General features: G+C 39.4%; 2 protein-coding genes across 3 annotated transcripts; one reads left to right on the plus strand and one right to left on the minus strand.

Annotated features, from left to right (window-relative positions):
• Positions 1 to 2,700: 2,700 nt before the first annotated feature.
• LOC124040047 (CD59 glycoprotein-like) lies at positions 2,701 to 4,568 on the plus strand. The gene is made up of 4 exons (XM_046356797.1): positions 2,701 to 2,782; positions 2,989 to 3,052; positions 3,393 to 3,494; positions 3,703 to 4,568. The coding sequence occupies exons 2-4, from the start codon at positions 2,998 to 3,000 to the stop codon at positions 3,900 to 3,902; spliced, it is 357 nt and encodes a 118-aa protein (XP_046212753.1). The 5' UTR covers positions 2,701 to 2,782; positions 2,989 to 2,997; the 3' UTR covers positions 3,903 to 4,568.
• On the minus strand, positions 4,490 to 14,733 carry kcnj11l (potassium inwardly rectifying channel subfamily J member 11, like). Of its 2 annotated transcripts, none has more exons than XM_046356781.1 (6): positions 14,594 to 14,733; positions 13,706 to 13,897; positions 13,127 to 13,366; positions 12,624 to 12,893; positions 10,105 to 10,312; positions 4,490 to 5,905 (listed from the first exon to the last, which is right to left on the minus strand). In XM_046356781.1, exons 2-6 carry the CDS (start codon positions 13,865 to 13,867, stop codon positions 5,454 to 5,456), a joined length of 1,332 nt encoding a protein of 443 aa, XP_046212737.1. In that variant the 5' UTR covers positions 13,868 to 13,897; positions 14,594 to 14,733; the 3' UTR covers positions 4,490 to 5,453. The 2 variants fall into 2 exon arrangements, with proteins under 2 accessions (XP_046212737.1, XP_046212727.1); XM_046356771.1 differs by lacking the exon at positions 14,594 to 14,733 and adding an exon at positions 14,163 to 14,257.
• Positions 14,734 to 16,642: the final 1,909 nt, after the last annotated feature.

Raw genomic sequence — 16,642 nt, forward strand, 5'->3', positions numbered from 1 at the left:
TGTCACACAACACAATGCCACAGATGTCTCAAGTTTTGAGGGAACGTGCAATTGGCATGCTGACTGCAGGAATGTCCACCAGAGCTGCTGCCAGATAATTTAATGTTAATTTCTCTATCATAAGCCACCTCCAACGTTGTTTTAAAGAATTTGGCAGTACGTCCAATCTGCCTCACAAACGCAGACCACGTGTAACCACGCCAGCCCAGGGACTGGCTCCCGAGTGAGTGGGCCTATGGCTCCCCAGTGGGTGGGCCTATGACCTCCCAGGCCCACCCATGGCTGCACCCCTTCCCAGTCATGTGAAATCCATAGATTAGGGCCTAATGAATTGGTTTTAATTCACTGATTTCCTTTTCTGAACTCAGTAAAATCATTAATTGTCGCATGTTGTGTTTTATATTTTTGTTCAGTATAGTTTAAAAACAATTCATTATTAATTAACATGTAGTTCATAAATCATTGATAAACATTTTAAATCAGAAACATAGTGTATAAGACATCCAGATTGGAATAGTCATTTTGTTAAATAGTGTGATTATGCCTCCATTTCCATAGTGAGCACAGGGGCACGTGCCCTCTCAGATTTGTCCTTTTGAAAAATAAATACAAAAATATACATTTTGTTGTTTCTCTGTAAAACTTCTAGCCACCTAGCAATATCATGAAATTGGCTTTAGTTAGCCCAGATAGATTCCCAACCTCGTAACTAGCTACCAAGAAGACATTTCAGGCTATCAGTGAAGTTCGAGTCGCTAGCTTGTCTAACTATCTTAGCTTGCATGCCTACTGGCAAGGTCGGTAGACTTTAGAAAAGCAAATATTTACTAAATGTACTAAATAAGACTTGCATTCCTTTCCATCTTTGCAGAGAAGCATATTTCTTCTTTTTTTTAAAGACATCAGTCAGATGCATACAGACTGTCCAAGATATGTTTTTTTAAATTTATTACGTAGACTTAAACATAATGATTATGGCTCTAGATTGCAGGAGAAAGAGTGTTTCCGGTGTTTGAAAAAGTCAAAGTTCTTCAATCTACAGACGGGGGGGGGGGCCTAGCCCCTCTATGGACCACTCCCCCAGCCATCCTCACATACTTTGTGCCCTCTTAGATGTTTGAGGTGCATGATGCCGCTATACCATTATTAATAACCATAGTAGTTGATTACAGTGTGCAACTCCCATTAAAGGGTACTTAAATGTAAAATGTTACAAATTAATCTAAAAGGTTCAGTGGTACCTGTTTGGATGCATTTAACACTGGAAACATAAACCTGTCTGTGAACATGAGTATAACGTGTACATATATCCATATATTTTCATATGACATGTATACATGAAATATGAAAATGTATAGACCCCCTGTAATTGACATTGTAAGAATATCTATATGACGCAAATAATTGTTTAATAAAATATTTTCCATGGTATTTTAACTATTTGTTCATCATGAAGAAACTTACACTCAAAGCAAAGCTTTGTCTGGATAGTCAAGCGGTAACTAAGCTGTAATCAAGCGGTAACTAAGCTGTAATCAAGCGGTAACTAAGCTGTAATCAAGCGGTAACTAAGCTGAAGTAATTATTTATTTCTTAAGTCATTTTATAACTTATTTTTTATAGAGATTTCATTGTACAAACTAATGCTCTTGTCCTACATAAACCCAGCATCATGTAGAATAGTATACATGCCTTCAAGCAAGAGGCCAATCAAGTAGTCTTTGTTGAGGCCCATCAATAGCGATAAGTGGCTGGGCCAATTATTTTGTCGTCATAACGTCCACTTTGTCTCGAAAGAGTGCAGATGGCATGGCTTACTTGCATGAGTTATTCTGTTCTGCAAGACTAACCATTTGTTGCATTAATTGCATAAATCGAATACAATTACTTCAGTTCCCTTGGAATAAAGTGTTCTCAATGCAATATTGTCAAAAGCACAAACTGATATCAATCACATTCAAATGCTTACACACGAGACCCATAGAGAGGTCATGAATTGGACTTATAGATATCTGTATACAGAACACAGATGGACACTGACATACAGTATGCCTTTTGTAAACACCAGCTGGGCGTACTGAAAAGATGTCTGAATAATCAGTGTGTCATCCCCGGTGACTGGTAGTTCCCTATCCAACTTTAGGCAGGCAACACCAATACACAAACCATTGCCATTTCTAAAAAGATTGTAGGTATATAAGAATGTTGCTGATCATATGAAACACTCCATATTCCAGCAAATGTATATGAAATGTTGACAGTTACTTGTAGGCTACCTTCCAGACCAGTTACTTAATAGTGCAGTGTACTCTGTTGCCCTAGACTTTGCTACATTGCTGTTGGAGGGATAATGTTCATAGGGAGCAACACACATTTGTGATAACACAAGGTACTTGAACTAATGGAGTACATTTTTTTAATTTTGACAGATCGGTTTGTTTTCCAGTTGAGGTACAGCACAGTGACCTAGGGTACCCTTTCATTGGTTGGCCTGAAAACTAGAGTAAGTAAAGTAAAATACATCTTAATATGACATTTAATAAAATGCACATACAATTATATTTGTATTCTGGGTGCACGTTTTGTTGAAATGTTATCCATAGAAAGAATGCCAAAACCAGTAAAGACACAATTGAACAGTTCCTCTGGGGACTGGGGAGGAGCTGTGTTTGACAGAGAGCCTTTGTACTGGACAAAGAAGTCTTCATATTAGATAGATCAGCCTGACTGCTGCCGGTCATTTCATGCTGAACTTGGAGGAGGCATAACGCTAATCAATAGAGTAGGTGTGAGTATTGATTGTATCCTAGTTAGCAACCTAATTTAACCTTTGTCTTAATTCCCTTTGTATTCTTGGAGGGTATCTGGGAATGGTTAAGACTTTACATACTGACTGCTACAAGAAGGATACAGCTTGATGATTCATGTGTTTGATTTAGTTTGTATGCAGATTTGACATTTTCCTAAAGAATACGGTCTTATATTTAGGCAGCAAAAATGAAGCGCTCCCTTGGACTTTGCTTGGTGGTCTGTTTTGGGATACTCGATTTGGGTAAGTGCACTTTGGCTGTAGTGCGCTTTTAAATTGCTGTATGAGGTTTGACGAGTGCTATATCACGCCTTTTGGTAAAAGATGAGGAATACTAAACACAACTCATTCATTGTAAGAATAGCTTCATTTTCTGACATGTTATATATGATATGTTTGTGATATATTTAATATGTTGCATGAAAACAATTGCAGTTTGTAGGTTAATTCTTAAGATCACTGAAAATGTTTTCTTGCCTCGGAGCCAATTGTACTCAGTGATGCAATCTACATTTATAAGTTGATGTTTGAAAAATATCTCTGACTTCAAATAACCTACTCATTAAAAAATATATATTTTTAGGCTGTGCACTTCGTTGCTTCAAGTGCTCCGATTACACAGGGCGCTGCGAAAATGTTCAAGACTGCACTTATGAAGATTCCTGTTTATCTCTGAGTGAAAGAGGTGTGTTTTTAAGTAACTTTGGATAAGAGTGTCTTATATGACTAAAATGTCATGTAAATATAAGTTTGCTATAGGCTTTTAGCTGGGTAAAATGTACATTTAAATCTGATTACACCATATGTAGGACGTTGGCTGAAACATTTTGTATATTCCAATTTGAGGTCTAAGGCATTTGATTGTAATTGAGTAACAGTTTGATTCTTTATAGGTGGGAAGACAATTCGACAGTGTATCAGATACACAGACTGTGACAATTCTCGACTTTCCCAGATGTTCCCTGCCGTCTCCGGTTTCACGTACCGGTGTTGCAGCAGCAACCTGTGTAATAGTAGTACCACTATTGCCACGAGAGGGTCAGTTTTCGCTTTGATGGGGTCACTATTGGTCTTCTGGTGGTCCTCACTGTGAGCTCCAACTGCCATGCACAGCTGACGCAGAGCCCTCAATGGAGCTGGAGATTGCAGTCAGTAATATGATTTTATGCTGTTGTTGATCGTTAAATGTGTTGTTTAAATTGTGGATGAACAATGTCCTTTTTTTTTCAGTGAACTAACCTAGAGGAACACTCGAAATAGAAATCTACATGTTTATTGATTTTGGTTGTTGTAAATTGATACTTGACAGTTATGTGCATATTTGGGTTAGGCCATTCGCCTTAGAAGCATCAGGCTAAGACAACCTCGTTCATCCAATAATTAATAACCGGGAACATTGTACATGCTATCCATACTGTAGTCTGAAGGAGGGTTTCCTCTCACTTTATGTACACTTACTACAGCCTCATTTTACCATGATGATTAATAAATTTCACTAGGAACGCAGACTAGTCGTGAAGATAGGCTGCACAGATGGGATGGGATATGCTAGTAGTCTATTCACCCACCTAGGCACATACTCACCCAAGTCAAGACGGGAAAAAATTTAAGCTGAAAATATATTTCCCCATTGTTTTAAGATGTGATAAGAAATATGTTTCAATAACATTTAAAACCATGTTAAAGGTTGTGAAAATTGTCAATCAGTTTTATTCTCACTTGTAGAAGACTCACCCAAACCAATAAAATGACCTTGAGAGACTGTTTCCCATTTCTTTCTAACCCTGTTTATAATAGCAAGGAGGTTATCCACAGTAGCCTATAGCTGCCATAAATGGACTGTTAAGTTTACTTAATACAATGTTCAACTAGCAGCTAGCAACAAAAAACAACAATAGTATTGGATTCTCCATCAACACACTGCAATTTAAGACACACTTTTGAAAGTACGGCCAAGTGCAGCTTTTAACTATTTAAACAGTTTATTTTCCTGGAATTGTTTCAATTTTTTATTTTATGAGTTTGTCGGGACGGATGTGGGTAGGCAAAAGTTGCTATGCACCGGAGCACTGCGAATGGTTGACCAGCCAATAATGTGCCCGAAATTAAATTACACTAGTTGTTTGCATAACATTTGGAATATAATTTAATGTTCACATCAAAAATTGGTTATCAATAAATACAAATAAATACATATATTAAAAACATCCCGTGGCATTATGTGGGATGCAGTGGGATCTAAAAAGGATTCTGGGAACCCTCTCCATTATAATAAGCTACTTGAGTCTACACTTTGTGCTTTCTTACAATTTAACTTCATGTATGTTAAGGTAAAACAACAATGACAATACTGTTGACAAAGGACTCTATTCAATCTGTAAAGCTGAGATCCCGCAATATAAATGTAAAGGTAATTTCTGATTGAGCCAACATATTCAACGTTTAACATGAATGCAGTCTCCGCTAAAAGCAGGAACATTACCTTTAGATTTCAATCAGCTGTAAAACTAAACTTCCGTGGTGTGGACTGAATAAAGTCCTAAGTCAACACAACTATTTACACAAATAAAAATGAAAACAAAGGTAATCATTTCACTAGAGCATTATATCAATACATTAACCTTATTTTCTGACATCAATTTTACTATTCTCTGTCACTAAAGTCTCCCAGACATTCCACCTCAATCTTTCGACCAATCTCTTCCAGCTGAACTGTTTTCTTCTGCCCATTCTTCTCCTTTGCTTTCACATGCTCCTCTTTCTCTGGCTGTGCTGCATACCAGGGCCGGGAGGCTGAGCTGCTATCACAAGTCCGTCCCCCTCTTCGGAACCCTCCCCTGCCAGCCCTGACCAATCCCCAGCCCTGTAGCTGGCCTTCAGGCACATCCCCGTCCTGCACTCCTCGTATCTGGTCCAGCTCCTTGGCGCTGAGGGCGGGCATGCGCACAGGGACCGTGTTCCCGAACTTCGAGTAGTCCACTGAGTAGCGGCCATCCTCCTCTGTCATGATGGAAACGAAACGCCGGCCCCACAGAATCTCCTCGGGGGTGTAGGAAGTACGCGCCTGCATGGTGATACCTGTGGTCTCCACCACACCTGTCAATCAACAAAGACAATAAATCAGTCATTTGTTTTTTGACGAATCAGAATACCACAAATGGTTGATTACTTAGAATGAAATTCAAAATGAACTTATTTGTTTGTGATACTGTAGACATGAAAGAGTATACAAAAAAGGACTAAAAATACAGTTTATAATTCTAATTATTCTAATTAAAGACATCAAAACTATGTAATAACACTTATGGAATCATGTAGTAACCAAAAACAGTGTTAAATCCAAATATATTTTATATTTGACATTCTTTAAAGTAGCCACCCTTTGCCTTGATGACATATTTGCACACTCTTGGCATTCTCTCAACCAGCTTCACCTGGAATGCTTTCCCAACAGTCTTGAAGGAATTCCCACATATGCTGTGCACTTGTTGGCTGATTTTCCTTCACTCTGAGGTCCACAATGAGGATTAGGCACAATAGTGGACTTTGCGGTTAGCCTTCAAAATAAAAGTATGTCATTGACTGTGGTGCAAATTAATACAAATAGTAGAATTATGCCATACTTTTATTTTGAAGGCTAACAGCAAAGTCCACTATTGTAGCTAATCCTTACTGTAGCTAGCGACCACCATTAATCAAATCAGAACTGTCTTATAAATTAGGATAATTTTAGATAATGACACCTAGCTATATAGTTAGCTAGCTAACTATAGCTACTGAAACAGATTATGTTGTATTATTTGACACGTCAAATAGTGCTATTTGACATGTATCTTTTTTGACACGCAAAGACCCAAACGACGTTCCATAGAAATCTTGGTTGAGAATGAAACGACTTTACAAATGAACAACGAAACAGCACAGCAAGTAAGTGAAAGAAATAGGATTTGATTATGTTTTACTGGTAATGGGCTCTTATGTAAATGCCAACAAAATACATTTTTGGTCAGTGGTGTGTGTGTGTAACCTTTATTTAACTAGGCGGGTCAGTTAAGAACTCATTCTTATTTACAATGATGGCCTGGACGACACTGGGCCAATTGTGCTCTGCCCTATGGGACTCCCAATCACGGCTGGATGTGATACAGTTTGGATTAGAACCAGGGACTGTAGTGACACCTCTTGCACTGAGATGCAGTGTCTTAGACCGCTGCATCCATGTATGTTAACTATTTAACTGTACAAGAATGATTAAAAGGCAGCCAAAATTTTTTATATTGGTTATCGGTATCGGGTTTTTGTTTGGCAAGGAAAATATTGGATATCGGTATTGACCAAAAATGTCATATTGGTGCATCACTACTTACTTAATCTGTAGCCTAATAGACTGCATGGTTTCCAGAGTCGTAGTGGGAGGACCTCACACCATGTCATCGAGTGACTCCAAGTCATGATGGTTATTACATCAATATTTGCACATAAAGGCATTTCCACCATCATTTCTCGCATAATGAATTTTACCGACACAAAAAGATCCCAACCATGGCGAATGAACAAATGATCTGTCGGCATTTATAAAATTGTACCGAAACTACATGTTTTCATCACAGCTTTCATATTTTTGTTTTTATAGGGTATGACTTTACACGCATAACAACTGTGGAATCGTGGTTATAGTTGAAGAATCTTCTTTCAGTCATAAAAGTGCATTAAAATACTAAGGAGCCGTGCACACTTTGGAGAAGTGTGTGGTCACTTGGACACACCAGTGAGTCCTCGCACGCAAACCCTTGTCATTTGTTTGTCTTATGTTGCACCTACCCCACATTTCCCAGGAATATTCTTATCGTGTTACTGAATGTTTCCAGAGTATTTTCTGATTTCGTTATCAATGAATGCAGCAAAGTACAGTAAATGTAAAATCCACATAAAATCAACAGTGTAATGTTTGGATTCAGTTGTGTCAGGTTGTGTCCTCAATTTTGATCTAATAATTTCCCCATCATCTCCAAACTGTTCCCTTTCAATTGCTACCATGGTTTTGCAATACGCTTTTCATATTTATTCTGTAAGAAACATTTCAAATTAAGCCCTATCCATATACAGTGCATTCGGAAAGTATTCAGACCCCTTGACTTTTTCCACATTTTGTGACGTCAGTCTCATTCTAAAATTGATTAAATTAAATCTACACACAATAACTCTTCATGACAAAACAAAAAACGGTTTTTATTTTTTAAATTTACATAATTATTCAGACCCTTTACTCAGTACTTTATTGAAGCACCTTTTGGCAGCGATTACAGCCTCGCGTCTTTTTGGGTATGACACTACAAGCTTGGCACACCTGTACTTGGGGAGTTTCTCGCATTCTTCTCTGCAGATCCTCTCAAGCTGTTAGGTTGGATTGGGGGCATCGCTGCATAGCTATTTTCAGGCCTCTCCATAGATGTTCGATCAGGTTCAAGCTGGGCCACTCAAAAACATTCAGAGACTTCTCCCGAAGCCACTTCTGTGTTGTCTTGGCTGTGTGATTAGGGTCGTTGTCCTGTTGGAAGGTGAACCTTCGTCCCAGTCTGAGGTCCTAAGCGCTCTGGAGCAGGTTTTCATCAAGGATTTCTCTGTACTTTGCTATGCTCATCTTTCCCTCGATCCTAGTCCCTGCCGCTGAAAAAGATACCCACAGAATGATGATGCTACCACCATGCTTCACCGTAGGGATGGTATTGGCCAGGTGATGAGCGGTGCCTGGTTTCCTCCAGACGTGACACTTGGCATTTTCAGGCCAATGAGTTCAATCTTGGTTCTCATGGTCTGAGAATCCTTTAGGTGCCTTTTGACAAACTAAGCGGGCTATCATGTGCCTTTTACCAAGGAGTGGCTTCCGTCTGGCCACTCTACCATAAAGGCCTGGTTGATAGAGTGCTGTAGAGATGGTTGTCCTTCTGGAAGTTTCTCCCATCTCCACAGAGGAACTCTGGAGCTCTGTCAGAGTGACCATTGGGTTCTTGGTCACCTCCCTGACTATGTCCCTTCTCCCCCGATTGCTCAGTTTAGCTGGGTGGCCAGCTCTGGGAAGAGTCTTGGTGATTCCAAACTTCTTCCTTTTAAGTATGATGGAGGCCACTGTGTTTTTGGGGACCTTCAACGCTGCAGACATTTTTTTGGGTACCCTTCCCCAGATCTGTGCCTCGACACATTCCTGTCTCGGAGATCTATGGACAATCATGTTGTAGAAACATCAAGGATGATCAATGGAAACAGGATGCACCTGAGCTCAATTTCAAGTCTCATAACAAAGGGTCTGAATACTTATGTAAATAAGGTATTTCTGTTTTTATTTGTAATAAATTAGCAAACCTTTGTCAAAACCTGTTTTTGCTTTGTCATTATGGGGTATTGTGTGTATATTGATGAGGAAAATAATTAATTTAATCCATTTTAGAATTATGCTGTAACGTAACAAAATGTGGAAAAATGGAAGGGGTCTGAATTCCTTCTGAATGCACTGTAGGCCAATTCCCACGAATGTAATGGGTTAACACAAAACTACCAAAACAATTAGTTATAGTGAACATGGCAATCGAAAAGCCCAAATCAGCGGTAAGATGTGCAATAAGCAAGATGGGAGTTGTGTCCACTCCAGTCTACACAACTCTGCCGGTAAAACAAATTTTTCTATAGCGCATTTGGTAGCATCACCCAACAATGATTTGACATTACAAAAGCCATTTCACATGCAATTGAATGCTAAAGGTGCTGCACAGATATACACATTTTAGATCAAGGATAGGCTTTCCTTGGCCCGAGCAGCTGCGCTATCTGTGTTCTGAATAGTTTGGGGCGGCAGGGTAGCCTAGTGGTTAGAGCGTTGGACTAGGAACCGAAAGGTTAAGGTTGCAAGTTCGAATCCCCGAGCTGACAAGGAACAAATCTGTCGTTCTGCCCCTGAACAGGCAGTTAACCCACTGTTCCTAGGCCGTCATTGAAAATAATAATTTGTTCTTAACTGACTTGCCTAGTAAAATAAAGGTTAAAACATGTTTTTTTTAAAGGCTACTGAAGGAGAGGACGCATCAATTCAGTCACTAAAGATTAGGGTTATTTTCTGAGTAATAAACATTAGTGAACCGGCAGTTCGTAAAGTTTGAAACGATTTTCTGTCCGATTCATGCTGCAGTTGAATCGGTTTGGGCTCCCGATGCACTAGCTCTTAAATATTTGAACCGGGGACCGATGCGTATCGGAGAATTGTTCCATCCCTATGAACAACACATCATCATCTCCCATCCTACCTTCAAGAATCACAATGATCTCCATGTCCTCTGTGGCCAGGGAGTGGGCGGAGACCTCATAGAGTGGGCTGCCACGTTCTATGGTGTGACTAATGATGAGAGGGGACACCAGGAAGATGCCGTTGCTCCTAAGGGGATTCTCCACCTGGATATCCAGCTGGCAGACAGGGATCACCTCACCCTCAGTGGTGACCGTCCGGCGGATCACCTGCCACCGGCATACAGAGAGAGGGGACATATTAGAGAGCTCCTCATCACTCACTACAGCTCAAGAACCGTCAATGGTTTCACATGATATCGGTCATCTGTTAAAACCATAATCAGCTATCTAACTGAGGACTTATTGAAAATACTTTCATAACCATACATAACCCATAAATGTACATTTTGTGATTAAAGAGGTTATTGCACAGTAATAACAGTGTGAATATACTGCATTTGAACCCAAAACTAGCACCTCACATTTGCGCTGATGGTCCCAATTACTAGCGATCGGGGGAAAAAATAATAGTTACATATCGGAATCAATCAATCAATCAAATGTATTTATAAAGCCCTTCTTACATCAGAATATGTCACAAAGTGTTATACAGAAACCCAGCCTAAAACCCCAAATAGCAAGCAATGCAGATGTAAAAGCATGGTGACTAGAAAAACTCCCTAGAAAGGCCAGAACATAGGATGAAACCGAGAAAGGACCCATGCTCTGAAGGGTGGCCAGTCCTCTTCTGGCTGTGCCGGGTGAAGATAAGAGTACATGGCCATTTAAGGCCAGATTGTTCTTCAAGATGTTTAAACGTTCATAGATTACCAGCAGGGTCAAATATTATTTTTAACGATATATCGTAATCGGTTTGACAATATCGCAGTATTATTTTTGCGCTAGTTGGCTATACCTACACCAAAACTACATTTTTTTCCCTTCAAAGATTGTTCTCCATCTTCTTTTTAAATAGGAAGCCAATTTGTTTTCAGTACTTATTTCCATGACTGATGAAAACTTGTTTTCTCATGGCTCTCTCTCAGACATATTTTGAGCAATGTTTGGAACATCGAATCACAATAATATCAGTATTGAAACGCAACGTTTATTTGTGGTACAGTGGGATTAAAAATTATATTTTTTTGTCAATGATCTACACAAAATACTCTATTGTCAAAGTGTAAGAAAAGTTCTAACATATGTCAAAAATGCATGAAAAATATAACACTAATATATCTTCATTAGATAAGTATTCAACCCCCTGTTTGACAGTGATTACAGCAGTGAGTCTATCTGGTTAAGTCTCTTAAGAGCTTTACACACCTGGATTGTACAATATTTGCACATTATTATTTATTACATTCTTCAAGCTCTGTCAAGTTGGTTGTCGATCATTGCTAGACAGCCATTTTCAAGTCTTACCATAGATTTTCATGCCAATTTAAGTCAAAACTATAACGAGGCCATTTAGGAACATTCAATGTCATCTTGGTAAGCAACTCCAGTGTATAGTTGGCCTTGTGTTTTAGGTTATTGTCCTGCTTAAAGGTGAATTTGTTTCCCAGCATCTTTTGGAAAGAAGACTGAACCAGGTTTGCCTCTAGGATTTTGCCTGTGCTTAGCTCTATTCCGTTTCTTTCAATCCCAAAAACTCTGTAGTCCTTGCCGATAACAAGCATACATACCTATAACATGATGCAGCCAGCACCATGCTTGAAAATATTCAGATTGGTACTCAGTGATGTGTTGGATGTGCCCCAAACATAAAGCTTTGTATCCCGTCCAAAGTGTAATTAATAGCTTCACCATGCTCAAAGGGATATTTCATGTTTTACCCATCTACAAATAGGAGCCCTTATTTGCGAGGCATTGGAAAACCTCCCTGGTCTTTGTGGTTGAATCTGTGTTTGAAATTCACTGCTCAACTGAGGGACCTTACAGATCATTTTAAGTGTGGGGTACAGAGATGAGGTAGTCTTTCAAAACTCATGTTAAACATTATTATTGCACACAGAGAGATCATGCAACTTATTATGTGACTTGTTTTTACTCCTGAACTTATCTAGGCTTGCCATAACAAAGAGGTTGAATACTTATTGACTCAAGACATTTCAGCTTTACATTTTGTCTTAATTTGTAAACATTTCTCAAAAGATAATTCCACTTTGACATTATGGGGTATTGTGTGTATGCCAGAGACAAGAAATCTAAATGTAATCCATTTTAAATTCAGGCTGTAACACATCAAAATGTGGAAAAAGTCTGAAGGCACAATTGTGAGAATCACAATACACATCATATCAGCACCTAAGTGTCGTGATAATATCGTATCTTGAGGTCCCTGGCAATTCCCAGCCCTACCAATTACTGTATATCCTGGGCATAATATCAGATAGGATAAAATGCATATGAATAGAATGGATGACTCATTGACTTGAATGGGGACTTTGTTCTATTCATTCTGTTTCTATCCATTTAATCCTATCCGATAGGCGAAATCCAGATAACTTTTGAAAAACAGGGCCCTGAGCATAACCTGGAGTTGAATAGTGGCCGAGATGATCATGCTCTTCCGCAGGTCACCCAAGCGGAACATGAACGTGGGCCGGCCTTGGCGTGGTGCGATCACTGCGTTCCGGGAGAAGATGAGGGTCTCTGCTCGCCTGTTAGCCTGAGCAGTCTTCATGAAGACACAGCCAAGCATCACAGCATTGACAATCAGCCCAAGAATGTTCTGGACGATCAGCACCATGATGGCCAGCGGACACTCCTCTGTCACCATTCGCCCCCCGAAACCTATCGTCACCTGGAGGACAGATGGACATGTAAAATCAGATAATGACTACATACTGTGTACACTGTACTGTATTGTACAGTGCACCAGCAAAGACAATTTAATTCATGTGAGACAAAAGGGTAGGCAAATTATCACATTTTTCTAACGGTCCCATTAAGTGTAGTTTGATATGTTTGTACAAAACTATCTGCAACAATGTTTTACAAAACCAATGTCAAAAGGTTTGGTAAGTGGATGCTTACCTGCACTTCGATGGAGAAGAGGAAGGCAGAGGTAAAGGAGTTAATGGCAGTGACACAGGGCACGGGCCCGGGCTCCCCGTTTGGGTCACGGGGTTCCAAGTCACCGTGGGCAAAGGCCATGAGCCACCACATCATGGCAAAGAGCATCCATGAGCAGAGGAAGGCCGAGGTGAAGATGAGGAGGGAGTAATGCCATTTTAGGTCCACCATAGTCGTGAAGACATCCTGAAGGAATCTGCCCTATGGTGGCCAAGAGATGAAAATAAGTATCCATATTACAAGTACAACACCACTTTTAATCAAATGTAAATCAAACAGGGTTTGTTAGATGATGCTCAACTGCCAGCTTCCTCCGCCTGCATTCTAGAGATGGTTCGTATTGTAGTGGAATGAAGATCTGGGATCCATATGTGTCAAGCGTCTCAGAATAGTTGTGCTCATTAAGGATCAGTTTTGCCTTTTAGATCACAACGAATAAGATTACATGGACGGGGGGGCCTGATCCTAGATTAGCTACTCCTACTCTGAGACACTTGATTTTTGACCAAGAAAAGTAGACATTTTCAAAATGTTTCTGACCTGCTCGCGAATGTTCTTGTGGGCCACATTACAGGATCCATTCTTGGTTATAAACCTGGCCCGTTGGGAATTGGTTTTGAACTGGTTGGGCTGCTTGGCATTCTCTGCCAGTCGGGTCAGAAAGAACCCATCCGGTAGTAGTGGGCCCTTCCTGGCCAGCATATTGCTGGTGAGGGAAAATTATGTATTTCACTGAAAAGAGCACATTTTATTTGATTAAAATCTGTGAAAACAAAATATGTCAATTGAATACATCATATATCAACTGAAACATTTTTCCAGATGGATATCTATTAGGGCCAATTAATGCAAAGACAGCATCCTGATGCCAAATCATTACATACAGTAGTCATTACATAATATCATGAGTCATTCATTTTTAAGCTTATAACGTTTCAAAATAGTCTACACTAGCATAGGTTTATCGCAGTCATTGGATATGCAAATGCGGGCGTACCTTTGAAGGTAGCTGAAGAATTCAACGACATTCGCCATAATATTATTTATCAGGCTATGCTAGCTAGCTAGTCTAGCCAGCTAGCTAGTCTAGCCAGCTAGCTAGTTTAGCCACTTCAGCCATGAATGTAAATGGAACGAACAACGAAGCATCTATTTTTGAAAGACTTGCTTACTAGCAAGCTTATATAAAAAGCTAGAATTTGAACAATTTAGTCGCCAAGCGAGTGTATAATATTAACAACGCATGTCATCTAGTCGCGTGCACTGTATAAGAAGCAGGTGCACAAGATTTAGGAAAGTGACTGGCTCGCGCGGCCGACGTAAACATCTGTAATCAGGGTGGTGACGATGAGAATGTAGCATTTGTAATTATTACATTCACTGAGTTTCACACCTATGGTTTCACAATATGATAAGCACATATCTTACCTCGATATCAGTGGCAGTGAGTCTTTTGGAAAATAAATTGAACAAAATAACCCAGATGATTTTAGAGCTACGTATGTCCCCAGTCCATTGTACTGGCGCTGTTGCAGAATGTCAAACGTAACCTGAGTGGACCACTGACCCCAATGCATTTAATGCAGTTTGCAGGTTGAGGTTAAATTAATTGATTGGATATTGTGATTCAAGGAAATTGAAAGCAACATTTTATGAACAATTATTTACAAGTACATTTTTGTAAACAATTAGCGATTTCTTTAGCTTTTTCCTTTCTGTAAAATATGTTTTCTTCATACTTACTTCATTGATAGAAAAGTGTGTCTTAACTGCTAATAGTCAGTTTTGTATTTTAGATTAAGATTGGGATTAAATGGAATGGCATAGTATTTGCTGAACCTATCTGTGTCTATGGGGAACTAGAACTTTATCACACAGTCTGTACATTTCATTGTAAAACATTTCCTGTAAAATGTACAGTAATTTACTGACAGCAGTTGCTGTAATTTATTTTACAGTACAGCTACTGTAATACATTTTACGATAATCAATTCTACAGTACCACATATTTTACTGTGATCAAATGTCCAGTGTATTACAAAATGATTGTAATTACAACAATATATCTTATGATATATCTCTGACTATCACTGGATAGTGTCAATACAATACTGAGATATTCATTGTAACTTGATGCCAGAGCAATGAATCAGTACAAAAGAGTAAAAATTACTATTCAACTGTAAGACAATTATTGCTACAGTATTTTACTGTAATTACAAGGGATTAGAGCAAGCAGGCTGTCTGTAGACATTTGCATATTATATCATATTAAGGAATACTAGGTGTTTTATATCGCTTGCACCTCTGGTGATTACAGGGCAAAACAGATCAAATGGACATGAAAAGGTTTAAGACCCGCTTACCACTCTGATCTAATAGGAAACTACTACCACATATCACCTAACAAAGACTTCTAAATTGACTGTCACTACACTGCAAAACAGATAAAAAAGGACATGGCTAGCCACTCAACCATTAAATGTTTGATCTGTTCTCTATTTACAGTTGAAGTCAGAAGATTACATACACTTACGTTGGAGTCATTAAAACTTGTTTTTCAACCACTCGACAAATTTCTTATTTAACAAACTATAGTTTCTGCAAGTCGTTTAGGACATCTACTTTGTGCATGACACAAGTCATTTTTCCAATAATTGTTTACAGACAGATTATTTAACTTATAATTTACTCTATCACATTTCCAGTGGGTCAGAAGTGTGCATACACTAAGTTGACAGTGGCTTTAAACAGCTTGGCAAATTCCAGAAAATTATGTCATGGCTTTAGAAGCTTCTGATAGGCTAATGAACATAATTTGAGACAATTACAGGTGTACCTGTGGATGTATTTCAAGGCCTACCTTCAAATGCAGTGCCTCTTTGCTTGACATCATGGGAAAATCAACAGAAATCGGTCAAGACTTCAGAAAATAAATTGTAGACCTCCACAAGTCTGGTTCATCCTTGGGAGCAATATCCAGCAATATCCACACAATGCAAATAGTCCGGGTAACCATTTGGTTACCTGTTCAGGAGTCTTATGGCTTGGGGGTAAAAACTGTTGAGAAGCCTTTTTGTCCTAGACTTGAAACTCTGGTACCGCTTGCCATGGTAGTAGAGAGAACGGTCTATGACAGGAGTGGCTGGGGTCTTTGACAATTTTTAGGGCCTTCCTCTGACACCACCTGGTGTAGAGGTCCTGGATGGCATGCAGCTTTGCCCCAGTGGTGTACTGGGTCGTACGCACTACCCTCTCAAGTGCCTTGCGGTCGGATGCCAAAGAATTGCCGGACCAGGCAGTGATGCAACTGGTCAGGATGAATCTCAATGTTGCAGCTGTAGAACATTTTGAGGATCTCAGGACCCATGCCAAATCTTTTTAGTTTCCTGGGGGGGAATAGGCTTTGTCGTGCCCTCTTCATGACTATCTTGGTGTGTTTGGACTATTCTAGTTTGTTGGTGATGTGGACACCAA

Source organism: Oncorhynchus gorbuscha, linkage group LG01 (genome assembly GCF_021184085.1).
Source record: "Oncorhynchus gorbuscha isolate QuinsamMale2020 ecotype Even-year linkage group LG01, OgorEven_v1.0, whole genome shotgun sequence".
Taxonomy (NCBI): domain Eukaryota; kingdom Metazoa; phylum Chordata; class Actinopteri; order Salmoniformes; family Salmonidae; genus Oncorhynchus; species Oncorhynchus gorbuscha.

Bases quoted from the DNA above. Each gene is read 5' to 3' on its own strand.
- LOC124040047 (XM_046356797.1), top strand. From the start codon at position 2,998: ATGAAGCGCTCCCTTGGACTTTGCTTGGTGGTCTGTTTTGGGATACTC. The intron at 3,053-3,392 runs GTAAGTGCACTT...ATATATTTTTAG, and splicing joins TTTTGGGATACTCGATTTGG to GCTGTGCACTTCGTTGCTTC. The intron at 3,495-3,702 runs GTGTGTTTTTAA...GATTCTTTATAG, and splicing joins TTTATCTCTGAGTGAAAGAG to GTGGGAAGACAATTCGACAG.
- kcnj11l (XM_046356781.1), bottom strand. From the start codon at position 13,867: ATGCTGGCCAGGAAGGGCCCACTACTACCGGATGGGTTCTTTCTGACC. The intron at 12,894-13,126 runs GTAAGCATCCAC...TCTGTCCTCCAG, and splicing joins TCTTCTCCATCGAAGTGCAG to GTGACGATAGGTTTCGGGGG. The intron at 5,906-10,104 runs GTAGGATGGGAG...GTTGATTGACAG, and splicing joins GATCATTGTGATTCTTGAAG to GTGTGGTGGAGACCACAGGT.